The sequence below is a fragment of the Branchiostoma belcheri genome, unplaced genomic scaffold (assembly GCF_001625305.1).
Source record: "Branchiostoma belcheri isolate BF01 breed outbred unplaced genomic scaffold, Haploidv18h27 scaffold4, whole genome shotgun sequence".
In the NCBI taxonomy this organism is placed as follows: domain Eukaryota; kingdom Metazoa; phylum Chordata; class Leptocardii; order Amphioxiformes; family Branchiostomatidae; genus Branchiostoma; species Branchiostoma belcheri.
In genome coordinates, this window is record NW_017804020.1 from 5,561,099 (window position 1) to 5,577,318 (window position 16,220).

Consider the following 16,220-nt stretch of genomic DNA (forward strand, 5'->3'; position numbering starts at 1 on the left):
TGTTGGAATATTTGTCCACTAATTACAGACGTTGCGCGAGCGCCAATGTTTACTTGTCATCTACATTAACATAATTTATGCGATTCATTCATCAAGGCCATTATGTCAATTTTTATCATCTTCTGAGAATCACTTTGGGCATACAGTAGTACAGATTAATTATTTTTTAGACAATTCAAGTCTTATTTTTGATAACTTTGTCATATAAGAATTGTGTTTATGTGATCTGGTAGGTCCATCCCACAATAAAAAGTGCAAACATAATAGATAAACATTGAATGCAACACCCAATGTTTTACTTGTCATCCACATTAACATAATTTATGCGATTCATTCATCGAGGCCATTATGTCAATTTTTATCATCTTCTGAGAATCACTTTGGGCATACAGTAGTACAGATTAATTATTTTTTAGACAATTCAAGTCTAATTTTTGATAACTTTGTCATATAATAATTGCGTTTATGTGATCTGGTAGGTCCATCCCACAATAAAAAGTGCAAACATAATAGATAAACATTGAATGCAACACCCAAACGAAAATGTTCACCCAACGAAGGGTTGATGGAAGCATTGTTTTCGTATGTTTACGTTTGCCGCCGCATGGCGGCAAACGTAAAAATGCACGCACACCTGACAAATGAACCCGTTTATTCCGTGTTAACGATTTTGACCCGCTCCGTCATCACTCAGCTAGCGCGTCGTGCCACGGAAACACGTGTACGTGTTTGTAGCGTCAACAAACAGTGGGAAGGAATCAGACAAGGGAGTGTTGATGCAGCTTGTATAAAAATATCCGACAAGAAACACGCTCCAAGGAACCCCACAAGCGTACATAAGTGTAGCCCGGTGCTTCCGTCTGAGTATCAAGTAACTAACGGGAACACGTAACCTTCCTATAAACATGCTAACTCAGCGCAACTCAGTTGCACTCATAGTAAGAAGGCACAAAGACAGAAACCAGCTGTTTCCAATGGCCAAGTTTCACATTCCGATGTATAGTCTCCGGTAGCTCTCTGAACGTCGTATTCCCCACTCTCCTGCAGGTGTCCTTCATGGTGCGGCTGGTGCCGAGCCCTGATTGGTTCTCCGGAGTGAACAGTTTAAGTCTGTGTGAGGACGGCCGTTGGATGGACGAGGTCCGGGTGGACATGCACCCCTGGGACGCGGGAACAGACGCGGGACTCACCTTCAGCTCCCCGAGCTTTCCCGAGAGACGCCAGCACAGGATTTCCATGATCACGTCCAAGTTTCCCAACCACCCGGCATCCTCGTTCTACTACCGGAGAAGACCGAGTCTTCCTCGCATCGGGGAGGCCATTTTCATCAAGCTAACCCCTGATCCCACCACTCCTGAACCAACCACACTCCCGCCGACAACCACCACTACCATGACAACGACAACTCTGCCGCCAACCACTACAACCACCACCACTCTTCTACCAACAACTACAACCCTTCCACCAACCACCACAACCCTTCCACCAACCACAACCACCATTCCACCCACCACCACCATTCCGCCAACCACTACCACCATTCCACCAACCACTATGGCACCAACCACCACCACTCTCCCACCAACCACTACAACCACCATGGCAACAACTACGTTGCCACCAACAACGACGACGGAAAGGACCACTCCGGAAATGACCACAGAACCGGAAATGACGACAGCTGAACTGACGACACCAGACCTGACCACCGCTATGAGAGAAACAACAACGCAGATGGAAACTACGCAGCTGCAAACGACATGGGGTCCAACAACCACATTAGTAAGTTTATAATATTGCAACATTTTGTCGACTATACTGACGAAGTATGCTATTTCGGAAGACCAAGGACGTCCTTGGGAAGACCCCATGTACACGAGACTTGCAGTATAGATGCCAATCATGAATGTCATTTGTTTAATCTATTGTATTGCACTGTTTATTGCTCCAGGAGCCATTAACCACAACAGCACACGTCACCACCACGACACCGGCGGACGAGTACTATCCCATGGTTGTTGATGTGGGTGCGAAAACATGGGACGTCGACGGTGGGTTAGATGTAAGTGTCAGTTTCAAATGGCTGTTTGATTCCTTTTTTAATCAAAAATCCCCTTCAAATATAGGAACTTTTTTCATGGTCACCGTTTTGTACATCACTACATGTATCGGTCAATGGAGGAAGAAACAATTTAGTGTCTATTAGACATATAAAGCTAATTCGCAATGAACGTCCTTCTTGCTTAGCCCTTACCTTTGCCTTGTCCAGGGAGAAGAAACAGCAAAACACATGATAACCACAGAGTTGACGAAAGAGGATCTCATCCCGACGAAGAAGGATGACGACGACCCGAAGTACGCCTACATCTCGTCAGCAGAGGAGCAGGTGGAGGACAGACCGCGCAAGACTGGATTTGACGGTGATGATTTTATTCTGGAACCGAAACACAATAGCGTCGAAATCAGTGAGTGAGCGTTTGACACGTCTTTCACATTTTAGTCTGTAGAAAAAAGAAGAGGAACATGCAGGCAGAAATGAAAAGAAGGAAAATGATGAAGATACGAGTATAAATTAAAGAAAGTGCAGTTACCTATAGTATGACACCAAATAAAGCGTTTTCCAAGATACAACAGACTGCAATATTGCAATACCATTTGTTCACAATTTGACCCTGAACTAAACGTGAACTAACAGATTTTCCTGTAACGTTCCAGTCCTGCAGGTGATTTCTCAACCCTCGTATACTCGTGGGTCTGGAACCGCAACATGAGTTGTGCCACAGAGGCACAGACAGTGTGAAATCTTGTCTGGTGTTGCAGATGTTAAGTTCAAGTTGTAATTTGTCTCTGTCCTTGATTCCCCAGCCGATACCGGGTCAGGGGTGAACCCCCAGGCGGACGAACAGAGGGACCGCGCGCCCGACAACCGGCCCATCCCGCTCCCCGTCCGCCTGCCCTCCGGACATCCCTCCGCAGACAAGAAAGGAGACTTACATGTAGGGTCCAAGGGCAAGGAGAACGTCCCCAAGTTCTCCAGTCTGGAGGAGGAACTGTATCCGCCCTTCATGTTAAAGTCAGGCGATGGTGTGTTTGGAGGAGACAAGGTGGAAAGATCAGACAGTAAGTACTACGTCTTATACAACATCTGTCACTAGTAGGCTAGCGATTGCGCACAACTTTATAAGGGACCACCTACGTTTTGATTGCACAGATTCAGGCTTGAATTATTTGATACCGTAGAATGTTAGCTTCGCAAATGACGCACCTTGCCACACAAATATTAGTGTATAAATGAGGGTATTCTATACAGCTATACACTAGGATTAAGTGATTGTAAATCTTAGTTGTAAATTCCAAAACAGAGAGTGTGAGTTTATATTCCACCAAGGCGTAGTTGCACATATTTCATTAACGTGACATTGGCGCATCCTGATGTCGTCAATCGTTTCGTCTCGCCCAGCAGCCTCCGACCCGAGTAACAATAACAAGCCGACATGCGTGACTGTCAGGGTGTTTTGCTTGCTTTCATAGAATCTTACTCTGTATAGAAAGCGCCCACGCAACGTGCCAATCTTGGGCCTAAGTAGGCTCCGTAGGTAACATTCTCAAGGCCAAAGCAGTGCGTTATACAACATCGTAGCTGGTACTGTTCCCTGTTGGAAACATTTCACGGTATACAACTACTATGTCAGTGAAAACACATCGCATTTTTTAACGACTCTGCTGACAGTTAGTGGTAGCCTACATTGCATCAGAATGTTTTCATATAAATGATGCACGAACAATCGAATCACTGACTTGAAATAGATTTATTTGTTAATCTACCATAATCAGCATACATGTATTTCTGTCAATCCGTTTTAGGTTTTAGCGACTTTTAAGTAAAATATGTCTCATCCATTGCGATACTCGTCGTTGTCATCCTCAAACTTGTAACAATCTCTCAGAAAGTTCGAAATAACGTCCAGGTTATTCACCTTGCACCCACATTCTGGGTTATCCCAAGAATTCCGATCTGTTGTCCGTCGTGAAGGCCCTTTATCTTCAGCTGTTTCTCGACAACCACGACGGTGAACAACAGTGAAAATATCAGGCCCCAAAACAAGTCCCAGAAAACACGAATCTGTGCGGAAAGGTTACCGTGAGCACGCAGCGCGAGGCGCGTGGTTCGCCCGTCCCCGCTGTTACCCATGGGGATCAATGGACGCCATGTCAGACTCCGGCCTGCCATTCCTAATGCTCAGTCAGCGGGAAACAGAAAATGTCAGAAACTCCAAGGACGCTGAAAAGAACGATACTCACAGATCTAGAAGGGCGATCTAACTATTATGCAAGGTCAGGTTCGAATCGTCCAAATTGAAGTGGACTGCGTTGAAAGAATATACAGTTGGGCACTATGTTTATCACAAAATCAGTGTCTTATACGTGACTGGCATCTTTTGGCAGCATAACTAGAACCATATATGATTTTTAGGTGTTGTTGAAAAAGCCATCAACCGCCCTTCTGTGAGTACTAGGCCTCGGTTCAGGACAACTTTACCTTAGTCCTGTGTGGTGAAAGAATATTTGCAATGGTTGATGGAACAAAGATTTCCTCTTTTCGTGAAGATTGATACCGTGAAAGATTTTTGAAAAGGTTTTGATTTGATTTGATTAAACTTGAACTTTTCTCCTGTTCTGCCCCCGCGCAGTGCCGGTGAACTGTGCGGTGTCTGCGTGGTCTCCGTGGGGCCAGTGTTCCACCACGTGCGGACTGGGCATCAAACGTGCGACACGCTGGGTCACACAGGTCAGTATCATACGTCTTGTGCAACATTCGCCGTACAACGAAGGGGGAGGGGGATGTCCCCGAACAAGCTAGTCTGATTTCAAATAATTTCTGTACAGATTGGACACCTTCAAGATCCTTCAATTCTAATACCGGATACGCAAGTCATATCTAGGTCAGATCAAACTTAAGTATTACATCAAACAATACCATTGTTTAATTGAAAATATTACCTGAAAGGTGATCTTGTGTAAACAAAAAACATAAATACATAAAGCCCGATGGACGTAGGACTCACGTAGTTTTCACATTGATGATTTACCCAGTACCTGTCCCTTCCAGGCTCCGGAGAATGGCGGCGAGCCGTGCCCTGCTCTGCTGAGGGAGGGGATCTGTATCAACGACCCGTGCCCGGGAGTCGAGATGTGTCTGTTCGACTGTAACTCCAGATACAACTACCGATTCATACCCTACAAACGTAAATTCGGACAGGAACCGTAGTCTTTACACACAGTAATACAGAGCCATGCTGGGAATATGGATTATTTTTGTATAACACATGATGTGATGCTTGATTACAGAGATGGTCATCGGCAACGGAAGTAGTGTGCAAAACATGTACATTTTCTGTTTTCTACATTTTGAAATACGGGAGAGGTACCGAAATGTATGTATTATTTTGGCAGATGTAATAACATGATGTGCAACATTTGCACACATACGGAGTAAAAAAATAACGGAGGGATATTTCTAGCTTTAATAGTATATAAAGATTATACTTGTAACGGCAGATGCCTGATCAAAGCACGTTAGCTCCATAGAATGTTGCTGTTCCAAAGTGTACTTGTTGATATGTAATAAGGGTACCTCTGAACAGATCGCATTTGGTCAGATATATTGCAAGGCTATGTGTTGACTATGCCCATCATATAAAAATATTATATTTCACTAACAGCAAAAGTTGTATGATATGCCTTTTAAGTGGAGAGCTGTAAGATATTTATTATATCTCATTCTCAATAGACTGTGTTGGCTGCTTGTTTCACCTGTCATGAACTTTAACGTAATGAACTTCCCCTTGTCCCCTTGTATGTTGAAATTCCGCAAATGTCAAAGCAGCTGCTTTGAGGAAGAAACAAAAAGGAAATAAATTATAAGAAAGGAGGACAAAAGATACAGGGAGCAAAAAAGGAAAGAAAGATTAAAGAAGAAAAACGGAAGGAAACATGACACGAAAAAGTGACCCTGACGTTTAAATCAATCTGTTCTGTTTTTAGAAGCCTGGCTGGCTATTATCTAATTTGGCCGGATCCATAACCTATAACCTAGTTACACCGCACTGGAGTTGTGGGCATTGTTTGAGAAAAACCCTGCCATCTGTTATCGCCTTTTGCTGGGTCGGCTGGAATCATCTGGCTTCAATCTGTGCTACATGGGAGAGAACAGAGGGGGTTTTCTCCTACCTCACCACCTGGATCGGGAGATGGCAGACGTGGGTGAGAGTACCAACCAGCAACACGCTTTACGGCCATGGAATAATTTCCAGGTCAGAACAAACCAACTGAAATTCGTGCAGTCTGTTTGCACTTAAGAGGTGTGTACTCAAGAGTCAAGACAAAACGCAAAAGAGATAAGACAATTGGCTGGAATTTCCGACCCCGGTGATCATTTCGCTCTCGTGTGTTTACGGTGATAGCACGTATCTTATATATACTGCCAAAGACCCGTTCACAGAAAAGTTCAAATAAACAATACTGTACTGGGAATAGAACATTAGCTCATGCTTTCCCAAATTGAATTCGAAAGTAGGTCCCGTTTCCTGAGTTTCATCCTCTAATATGAGGTAATGTCTACCTCAAAAGTCGCGGTTTAACCCATGGTATTCTACCTCTACGGGTTCCATTAGCACCATATGTTTTTGGTTGTATTTGGTTAACTTTAAAAGTTGGAGTTCTATATATAGTCATGAATAGTAACAAGTATTTTGTTCTGTCAGATTGAGAATGACATCCGCACAGTATGGCCTGTCCGAGGATTACAATTATGGTGTCCTGATCGCGGCAAAACTCTAATATAAAAGGCCAAGTATCTAACGATCGCGATGTCATACAATTGTCTATGTTTAATTTAGATTTGACATGCATTGTTTGTCCAAAAGGGGATTTGGATTGTAGATGTACAATGCGCATTCTGTCTATCAAATAATTTGAAGAGAAACGGTCCACACGATCTGTCTTCTAAATTTCACAGTTGCCTATTTCCCATGGTGGGAAGTTCCTTCTTCTGGTCCCGGGATCGGAAGGAACGCTAAAGGTAGACAGCATGGATCGTTGGGTGCACAGAGGGGACTACCCCTGACCCCTGTCCACCTCACCACTTCCAACTTTCCTTAAAACATCCTGATGAAAGGAAGAACGAAACCGCCGGTGCACCGGGGCACAAGAAAGAGGTTTTTGTTCCAGGAGAGACTTTCCAGATCCGGTCTCAGCTGGTTATCTAGACTTGCTTATTCTTTCAAAAGCAGCTGATTATCAATATTCCGTCCTTGGAGACAGACCATAAGAGGCTTTGGGGAAAGGTCTATTTTTACACTACGTATTCATTCATACAGCGGCAAATTTATTCTCGTCTTCTAGAGAAAACATCTTCAGCTTTCACTGAACAAATGAACACCCGAAAGCGTTAACACGTAGTGTAGTCGTATAGAATAATGGTGGGTCCCCATGATGTCTTTGTGTCCTTGAACAAATGCAAATTAGCCAAAGTAGACTGTACGTAGACACCACTACTATGCTGTGAGTGGGCTGTAGCATGAGTGGGCAGGGGGATATGTGGAGTCAACGCTGCTGCACATGCACAGGTTTCTATACAATACATCCTAGGCAAAAACGGATGGCCTTCTGCCAATTAAATACACGACTCTGGATTGCCAAAATTCCTGTCTTAGGATTTTCTACATACCAGCTGCAGACAGTTACTTAACAAAGTCCTTTCCATACCGGCACATGCCCCTCCCCTCCCCCCATGTTGGATAATCAGTGCTTCATTCAATGTAGTACTAGTTTCGATACATGTATCTAATGTGCATATTACAAGTATATGTTTAAATGTCTATAATTGTTCTTCCTGCATGTCCTACAGTAGGCTGGACCAGGCACTGACAAATTCTATGTATGGGATCCTGCAGCACTGAGGTGCCATAATATCACCAACACTGACTGTAACCTACATGCACGCTGAAGTGATTACTCCCATCTACATGTCTTATCTACAGAATACATGTTTGCCTTGCCAGATGACCAGAAGGCCAGCAGATACTGCCAGGGCTGAGACAAACGCGCCAGTAGTAAGGCTGTGATACAAGCGTGTTGCTTGACATGTAGCAGGACATGTCATTACAAACTGCTGACACAAATGAAGAAAAGCATTGAAAAGGCTCTTTTTGTCAGTCTCCATTTTTATTACTGGTTCAATGCAAAAATCCCCATCAGTGTACATGTACAGCATGAAGTTAATACATATTGAATTTTACAGGATCATAAAAGTTAATAGTATATGTAGTATGTAGGTATTGAAATCAGAATATTTTCATATAGAATAATGATTGTTGTGAATTACCATTATGACACTTGTTTGATAAATTGTCTCCCAAGCAGTATACTACAATCATAAAGTTACATGAATCTTGTCAAGCTAGGTTTTCTTTTCCTCCACCTTGTCAGAAGCCAGGTACACCTTAATCGGAGGTAACGGCCTGATCTTCCGGCCTGCCCAGCCCCCCTTCCTCTTCCACAGACCGCTGCTGGGACGTTTTCCCAGCCAACGGTTGCGCCCGGCTTTCCCGATCATTCGCTGGTTGTGTTCATGGTTGGACACCTGACCAACTGTCACCATGCAGCGCTCATCAATGGAGATCTGATGCTTGGAGGGCAGCTGCAGAATTACCTACAATAATGATAATAGAGAAAAAGTCAAACATTGATTCTGTGGTAAGTACACGTAAGAATGCTTGGGTGCTTTTCTGTTCATGTCAGCTTCCTTGGCACTTACTTATCAACATTCCAATATCTACATTAGGGAGGATATTACTATTACTATCAAAGGATTTCATGTTTTTGAAGCCACATAGCCTTACACACAGAGTTACAGAACTCTTTTGCCTAACTCTACAACATGTCCAATGTATTAAGCCTAACTCCATGTCCAATGTAGTTCTGTTGGTCCCTGGTGTAATACCAAAGAATTTTACCTAACTCAACTTGTCCAGTTGAAAGATACTACATGTACTAGTATGCTGTTAAAGAAAGTATAAACTACACAGAATACAAATTTGAGTTCAATTTTCCCATTTATACATAAAATATTGTGGTGGAATACTGTGCAGGTGTAGATTTCCCCAGCTCACCTGTCCTGCAGCCTTCCTGAGTACCTGAGCCGTGGTGCCAGCTGCACGTACAAGAGTGCCTCCAAAGTGTGGCTCCACCTCCACGTTATGTACCAGGGTTCCTGTGGGGAGGGCTCCTACTGGGTGGGCATCACCTTCTTCTGCCAACACTACAGGACCACAAACAGTGGTTACAACACTGTTAGATCTGCTGTTGTACTGGGATGTCTATAAGGTCATTTCTGACCTTCTCCAGAGCTACTTTTCAACAAGCATTAAAAAGTTATCTTAATGTAGATTTAGATAGTAATCATGAAAAGAGTCCAAGGTCCAAGATGAAAAGTGTTTGCAAAACCAGGATTGGAAATTTTTATACCACAAACAAACAAACAAACAAACAGACAGACAGACAGACAGACAGACAGATAAACAGACAAACGCACCAGGCATTCTGGGAATCTCTCCGTATGTCCTGATAAGGTTGCCAGCCTGCATGTTCCTGGTGGCCAGGATGTAGCGCTTGTGGGCCTCTCCTGCAACGATCGCGATTCTGGCCGAACGGTTGGGATCGTACCTAACAGCGACCACCTGTGGGAATGTGGAAGGAGTAGGTATGTGAGCTGGGCCAAGAATTGTGAATGAACTGAGAAAAGAGAGAGAAATATCATAACTGCTGTGTAAAGACTGCTACACTGCTCCAATTTGGGACAACAGTGTATTCTGGGGTAACTTGTATATATTACCTTTTCTGTTTTTGGAGGGCCTTTCTCTGGACCAATCCGCTTGAAATCCACCATCCTGTAGTGGTGCTTGTGTCCACCTCCAATGCCATGGATGACAATTCTTCCTGAAAAAACAAATTCAGCACTTTTTAATGCTTAAAGTTATATCAATAGTGCATTCTTGAACTGACAATGCATGCATATTGAACTTTTCCAGTTTTAGAGATAAAAAATATCAAAAGTTGACAGACCTGTCTTGGGGTCTCTTCCACCACTCTTTGGGAATGGGATAGGCTTTAGTGTGTAGACACCTTTCTTGTAGATGGGATGGTCCTTGAACTTTGTGAATCCATCCTTAAACCTGTTGTCATGAGGTGCCGCGCCAGTCGTGTACAGTCCTGATGTTTGTACCACTAGTCCTACTCCAGGAGGAGTGCATATCATATACCGTGAACTGTCCACAGTCAAAGCTGGGCACTTTGCCTTCCCACGGACTTGGAGTTCAAGTACATGCTGAAGACTGCTGCAGTTCAAAGCTCTGGTACATTGTACTAACGTGTTGGAAGGACCCTGGAGGCTCAATCTGGCCAAGGACTTTGACAAGTTGATTAGGCCCTTAGACATATTGTTCTCTATGTCAGAGACTACTGTGACATATTCCGTTCATAGGAATCACCCAACGGAACTGTAGCTGGTCGAGAAAACCTGTCAAATGTGTCAAACAGTGCAAGTTTGTTATTAACAGTATCAACTACTGCTCGTCAATTGATACATTCATTCAATATGAATCATACATTCACTTCCAATATTCTAACTAGGCCTAGTTAATTGATTAGCAATGTCCTCCAATATATTCGCTTTTATGATTTTAAACTTAAACCTGCTTGCTTACATATACATTCGTAAAAGCAGATTCCTGAGTCACGGCTAAAATTGTACGTGAATCTGCTCCTAATACTAATAGTAACACTCTACTCTTTGGTACAAATTTATGATTATGTGAACAGCTATAAAAATTTTCAACATAAATTATGGTCTATCTAGTTCAGGTGATCAGAGTTTAAACCGCTTGTACAGGATGTTAAGCATCTCCTGAGACCAAAATACTAGGTTTAACGATGACTTGGAATAATAAGAAGCCGAGTTTTATGATAAGACTTTTACGTTACCTCTCTTCTCATGTGCGTGACCTTTTCTTCTCGGGGGCAACCATTTTGGACGACTCTATTTAGTCTTAGGTAGTAACGTATTTTTCTGATAACAATTTATTTTATCGACACCGCTCTTCATGAATATAAGTATATAAGAATTTTATAATATTCATGTGCTAAAAATTGAGACCAAAATCACCACCGTATTGGTGAAGGCACACTATATATCATTGCTTTCTTCACTTCATACCTACTGAAATGTGAGCTATTCCATCTTACTTTGACCTTTCCCCTTACGAAGCATGGTGGGATAGGAGTAGCGACGCCACTGGAACGAAGAAAACTTGCAGACTTTTCCAACATTCTGGACAAATTCTACACCAACAAAGCCTTTCTTTGCTTCAGGGAGACGACAGAGAGATTGAAGACTCCAGATGGCAAATGCTCTAGAGGACTACGTCAACAGTATCCTTGTTTATTTCATGCAATTGCATTAGTTTTTCTAGTGGTGGGAGGGGGGCAAATTTCTCATGGGGCCCATGTTGTTTTCAGCATTCATAAATCATATGATTTTGACGACGTTTTGTGAAGGATATGTGTACGTGTTGGAATATATTAATTGAAAAGTTTTAAAATGCGCGTTTTGACAAACTTGATGAGATCCCACAAATATGCATAATAAATTTCCCTTGCAGATCATTCTTGGCATCACTTCTATACATAATGTTCATACCATGAAGATTTCCTTGACTTTTGTCCTAGAAACTGTTTCAGTCATCACTGCAGATGGTCGAATGATAGTGGTAAGTACGACGCTAATAATATTCGAGCTGCATATTATATATATTTAGTACATGTACTTGAAAATGCAAGTCTTCTTGGGATCCAGACTAGCTAGGTTGCACCGGTTGTGTATTTTGTGGTAATTGTTTAAAAATAAAAAAACACATTAGCGCAAACAACTGTAAGAAGTCAGTGTGACTGTGAGAGCTCAGCATGTTAAGTACAAGTAAGAATAAAGGGGATGCTAATACAAGCATCGTCCTCTCTGGTGATGGTGTAAAGATAGATGTACAAATGTACTAAACTTTGGCCCATACAGGGGACACTGAAAGGGTTTGACCAGACGACAAACCTCATCTTAGACGAGAGCCATGAACGAGTCTTCAGCTCTGGGCAGGGTGTGGAGCAGGTGGTTCTGGGACTGTACATTATCAGGGGGGACAACATGTAAGTATTTACCAATTACCAAGAGTTCTATGATCTGCTTTGAAATAAGGGTTTTAAATGGGAAGAAAATAGGTTGTCCAGTGCTGGAAGTACAGTATCTCACTTGCAGTCATTCACTTGTTTTGTATCAATTCACCATGTATGTTATCTTAGATATTTACAACAGTGACATCATCATCGTATATGAATCATCCAACATGTTACTAGTATGATAGATTTTGAAATGTGCTACCTTTGGAACACTGCAAGTGTAGAAATGCACTATAGTAACTAAATGTTCCTCATGTCCACAGAGCTGTGGTAGGAGAAATAGACGATGACATTGACACCAGATTAGACATGGTAAACATCAAGGCAGAACCACTCAACCCTGTGGTGCACTGACACTCTGGATCCTGCACTGCAAAAGTCAAGCAGATGTTGGAAGGAAAGATCACAACATATTCCCACAGCCCAATATTTGTTGGGATGCTTCCATTGTACAGCAGGGCAGTCAGAAAATCTTCCACACAACTTTTCTTTGGATGTTAACTACACTACATACATGTATATGTACTCTTTATACTGTTTTGCATCAAGGACTCCTGGCAGCAGGTGGTCCAGTCCTATTAGGTACTCGCTACATCCTTTGTATGATGTACATGTCAGATAGTATTGCAAAGTGTGATGTGGGACTATTGCAGTGCCCATCTGTCCCATCATAGAATGTGTCTGTGTGTATACCTGATTAAGACTTTGTATGTGAGCCATCCTCCTTATCTTTATAGTAGCATTGTACATAAAAGCCTACCTTTTCTTTTGATTTAGCCCTCCTTGCTCCCATCCAGTGGCATTATGCATACAGTGGTAGCTGTCCTTTCATGCAGGCTTGTGTCAAAACAATAGGAGGTACATCCAGATCAGTACAATGTATCTGGAACTAAAGTCTCCATGATATACATGATTAACTCACATTCCAAAATGGAAAGTGCAAAACTTTGCAATTTATTACAACTTCTTCAGGTTCTCTGAAGCCCATCTGTTTTCATGTTCTTTATGTTTGTATTATGTATTATTCAAGCACCTATAGTGGCAAATGTTATGCAGTCAGTTACAGTGGCTTCACTTAAGCTAGTATGTCTTATGTTCTTCTTGATGACGATACTTCCAGATTAGAAGGGTAGTTTACTCCTACATTGTGTAAGTTTTTAAAACACCACTAGGTCATAAAAGGAAGAAAGGGGTAGAATTGAAGAAATAAAGTTTTTAATGAATTTTTTAACTAGTCTGATTTACTTGCTTCCATGTAACCTATACAGTAACAAAATGAAAGCATCAGGGATAACACTTGGGATAGACTAATGCAATACTCATTCATATTGTTAACGTCTTAGCCTTCTTTCATTCGCTAACTAGGCATCAGTATACTAGTATGCTAGTCTGGTGGATAGTTATTTTCATCAATGGTGAACACCATTATGTATGCATAGTTTCATCAGGATAGTACATGTATACTGTGTCATATGTATACACACGTCATCTAGGCATATAAATTAGACCCAGGGCTTGTCTCCTTCAATATGACAACAGGCCATTTTGATGAGCCCTCTGAAAGCCATGTTTTGGGACTCTTCTCTCCTGATGTCTCTGTTACCTGCACTTGCTCTGCAAACTCAGTAGAGGGAGCTGTTGGCTGCAGGGGCTGACACCATGAACACCAGTAAGTGATCCTTGTGAACTCCCCATGGTCAAGCATTTCTCTCTGCACCTTGTGGCCAAGAGGACATGTCTTCTTGCAGTAGATGTTCAGTCCTGCCAGTGGTGAGTAGGGAGTCCCGTCTTTAGCCCACTTCTTGGCAATATTACCCGCAGCCTCCACAAGTTCAAGGATCTTTTCAGATGACAGGGTGCTTCCCAGCTGCATGGGGTGTAGCCTGGCAGAATACAGGGCCTCATTCTTCACAATGTTCCCCACACCTGCAAACTGTCTCTGGTCCAGCAGCAGGTGGCACACTGGTTTCTCCTGTCTCAGGAAACTGCTGGATTTCTCAATGTTGAAGGAGTCTCGCAAGACATCATTCTCATTATCTAACAGTGGTGCATCTACCTGCTGGACACTGCACCCATAGAAGGCGAGAAATTCTTCCTCACCAAAAGACAACACCAGGCGAGGTTTGGGATCCTGGATATATCTGGCCCTGTACAGAGTAGAGTTAGAGATAGTCTTCAGCTCGTTGACTCGTAGTGTTCCCCACATGCCAAAGTGATACCGCAGCCAAACTTGGACGGACGACTGTTCAGATGAATCTGATGCAAACTTCATGAACATCTCCTTGCCATGAACCTGGATATCACTGAAATACAAACCCTGCAGAATCTGTGGAGGAAATACAATCGAGAAATTGTAAGTATTGGAGAGGTGTATACATGTCTGTTGTGTGTACTAGTCCCGGTAGACATCATAAGATTGTAAGTCTTGAAAATTCCACTAGCAAAATAAGCTCTTTTAAGTTTAGACATCATATAGCAGCTGCTTATTCAGGTATTGCAACCCTGCATAAGTTCATGTTATAGACGTCAGGGTGTTAAGTACAAAAATCTCTACTGTTAGTTCAAAAAAACATTGCTGCTTGGTAAGTGTTTAGGATTGTGGGATATCTGGGGTCACAATGGGTTTTAGCCTATCCGGTCCACACCAACGGTCAGTGAATTTGAAGTACAAACGTCTTCAGTCATTTTTATCTTAAAGCCACAAGAGACAAACCTGCAGGTCAACTCTCTTGGTGTTTCCTCCCGTCCTCAGAACCTTCCTTCCCAAGAACTGTCCCGCCATGGTCGCCCATTTCTTTACAGTTGGACCCTCTGGCATTATGGCGGCTGATAGCTGTCAGTTGTCCCGGGAAAATGCAACTCGTGCCTTACATTTACTTGGACCTTCCCTCACAGCTGACACGGAGGGGAGGTTGGGTGTTTGTGAGTGGACAAGCTACGAAAGAAAATCACAAACTGCGCAGTGATGAAGAACAAACATTTGTACGCATGACTGTTAGTAGTTACTGTTTGGCGCTGTTCTGATAATCAGGCCGCTTCCCGAATATCCAAGCAGATGTTTGGAGTGTCAGTCGTTACGTTCTGAATACACGTGCTATGTGTTTATCACACGGGCAAACTGGAACGATTTTCTTAGAGGGTAATGTGTGATAAAAACACTAATAACCACACATACACATGTGTGAAAGCAACATAAATCTATTGATAACGATCCAGGTGCACACAAACACTAGGCAAAACATTTGTTACATATTGCTGCCATGGATACCAGACACACCGATGAAATAATCACTCAGAATTAAGTTTAAAGGTAGAAAATACAACTCCTATGTAATATGTTACCCCATACAATCTACACCACGCCCCCTTTTTTCAACATAAGCGTCCGGACAGGTCTAAGGGAGTCTGGCACTGGTTGGTACCGGCACGGAGATGGGAAATCCTCCAGGTGCACGCACATACGTACTTCCAACCCGGGCAGAGTTCAGCATACTGCAATGTACACTCTCATTTGTTAGTTTGTGTGCTTAATTACAGTGCATAAAACACATCCGTTTTGTACCTTGTAGCTGCTCACACTACGGGCCCAACCCAACTCTCAGTGTGTTCTCGTAGCCTAGTGTGGCTCTCCTCAAACACAAAACCTCTGACTCTTTAGCTAAAACTTAGCCTCCTCAGCATGCTCTACGACTGGGCGTTTTAGGGGGCCTTTATACTGGTTTTCTGTCTTCTTTTCAGTTCTGAAATATCACTTTTATTTGTACAAAGCGGGGTTCAAAAGCTTCGTCAGACGGGAATGACAAGAAATAATACAGTGTTAGTAGTAGTAGAAACCTTATTTTTCTTCAATGGCCTTGGTACATTTTTAGCCTGACTTCAATGGTCAATAACCGTAAGGCTAGAGGCCATCTCATGGCTCTACATCGTCTGTGACT

The 16,220-nt window shown here is 42.7% G+C and overlaps 4 protein-coding genes across 5 annotated transcripts in view; 2 read left to right on the forward strand and 2 right to left on the reverse strand.

Annotated features, from left to right (window-relative positions):
* The window catches only part of LOC109477214, a 16,309-nt gene extending 10,723 nt beyond the window's left edge, over positions 1 to 5,586 (forward strand). Inside the window, exons 3-8 of one of the 2 annotated variants that reach the window (XM_019778285.1) lie at positions 1,048 to 1,782; positions 1,952 to 2,062; positions 2,270 to 2,465; positions 2,866 to 3,120; positions 4,692 to 4,789; positions 5,111 to 5,586. In XM_019778285.1, the coding sequence (XP_019633844.1) occupies positions 1,048 to 1,782; positions 1,952 to 2,062; positions 2,270 to 2,465; positions 2,866 to 3,120; positions 4,692 to 4,789; positions 5,111 to 5,269 (1,554 nt within the window). In that variant the 3' untranslated portion in view covers positions 5,270 to 5,586. The remainder of the gene's footprint in view (positions 1 to 1,047; positions 1,783 to 1,951; positions 2,063 to 2,269; positions 2,466 to 2,865; positions 3,121 to 4,691; positions 4,790 to 5,110) is intronic. The other variant, XM_019778286.1, reaches the window with a different exon arrangement.
* A 2,615-nt stretch (positions 5,587 to 8,201) lies between these two features.
* LOC109477228 (39S ribosomal protein L2, mitochondrial-like) lies at positions 8,202 to 11,092 on the reverse strand. The gene is made up of 6 exons (XM_019778307.1): positions 11,044 to 11,092; positions 10,126 to 10,579; positions 9,896 to 9,999; positions 9,596 to 9,740; positions 9,174 to 9,322; positions 8,202 to 8,713 (listed from the first exon to the last, which is right to left on the reverse strand). Exons 2-6 carry the CDS (start codon positions 10,496 to 10,498, stop codon positions 8,462 to 8,464), a joined length of 1,023 nt encoding a protein of 340 aa, XP_019633866.1. The 5' UTR covers positions 10,499 to 10,579; positions 11,044 to 11,092; the 3' UTR covers positions 8,202 to 8,461.
* Positions 11,093 to 11,322: 230 nt separating this feature from the next.
* On the forward strand, positions 11,323 to 13,134 carry LOC109477238 (U6 snRNA-associated Sm-like protein LSm8). The gene is made up of 4 exons (XM_019778318.1): positions 11,323 to 11,490; positions 11,788 to 11,828; positions 12,128 to 12,255; positions 12,549 to 13,134. The coding sequence occupies exons 1-4, from the start codon at positions 11,460 to 11,462 to the stop codon at positions 12,637 to 12,639; spliced, it is 291 nt and encodes a 96-aa protein (XP_019633877.1). The 5' UTR covers positions 11,323 to 11,459; the 3' UTR covers positions 12,640 to 13,134.
* A 356-nt stretch (positions 13,135 to 13,490) lies between these two features.
* Positions 13,491 to 15,176, reverse strand: LOC109476956 (endonuclease 8-like 2). The gene is made up of 2 exons (XM_019777975.1): positions 14,999 to 15,176; positions 13,491 to 14,611 (listed from the first exon to the last, which is right to left on the reverse strand). The coding sequence occupies exons 1-2, from the start codon at positions 15,101 to 15,103 to the stop codon at positions 13,775 to 13,777; spliced, it is 942 nt and encodes a 313-aa protein (XP_019633534.1). The 5' UTR covers positions 15,104 to 15,176; the 3' UTR covers positions 13,491 to 13,774.
* Positions 15,177 to 16,220: the final 1,044 nt, after the last annotated feature.

Excerpts from the sequence above, each read along its gene's own strand:
- LOC109477228 (XM_019778307.1), bottom strand. The coding sequence starts at position 10,498 with ATGTCTAAGGGCCTAATCAACTTGTCAAAGTCCTTGGCCAGATTGAGC. Across the intron at positions 9,741-9,895 it reads GCCCTCCAAAAACAGAAAAG|GTGGTCGCTGTTAGGTACGA; the intron begins GTAATATATACA and ends ACATTCCCACAG. Across the intron at positions 9,323-9,595 it reads AGAGATTCCCAGAATGCCTG|TGTTGGCAGAAGAAGGTGAT; the intron begins GTGCGTTTGTCT and ends GTGGTCCTGTAG.
- LOC109477238 (XM_019778318.1), top strand. The coding sequence starts at position 11,460 with ATGGCAAATGCTCTAGAGGACTACGTCAACA. Across the intron at positions 11,491-11,787 it reads TCTAGAGGACTACGTCAACA|AAACTGTTTCAGTCATCACT; the intron begins GTATCCTTGTTT and ends CTTTTGTCCTAG. Across the intron at positions 11,829-12,127 it reads CAGATGGTCGAATGATAGTG|GGGACACTGAAAGGGTTTGA; the intron begins GTAAGTACGACG and ends TGGCCCATACAG.
- LOC109476956 (XM_019777975.1), bottom strand. The coding sequence starts at position 15,103 with ATGCCAGAGGGTCCAACTGTAAAGAAATGGGCGACCATGGCGGGACAG. Across the intron at positions 14,612-14,998 it reads CCAAGAGAGTTGACCTGCAG|ATTCTGCAGGGTTTGTATTT; the intron begins GTTTGTCTCTTG and ends TTTCCTCCACAG.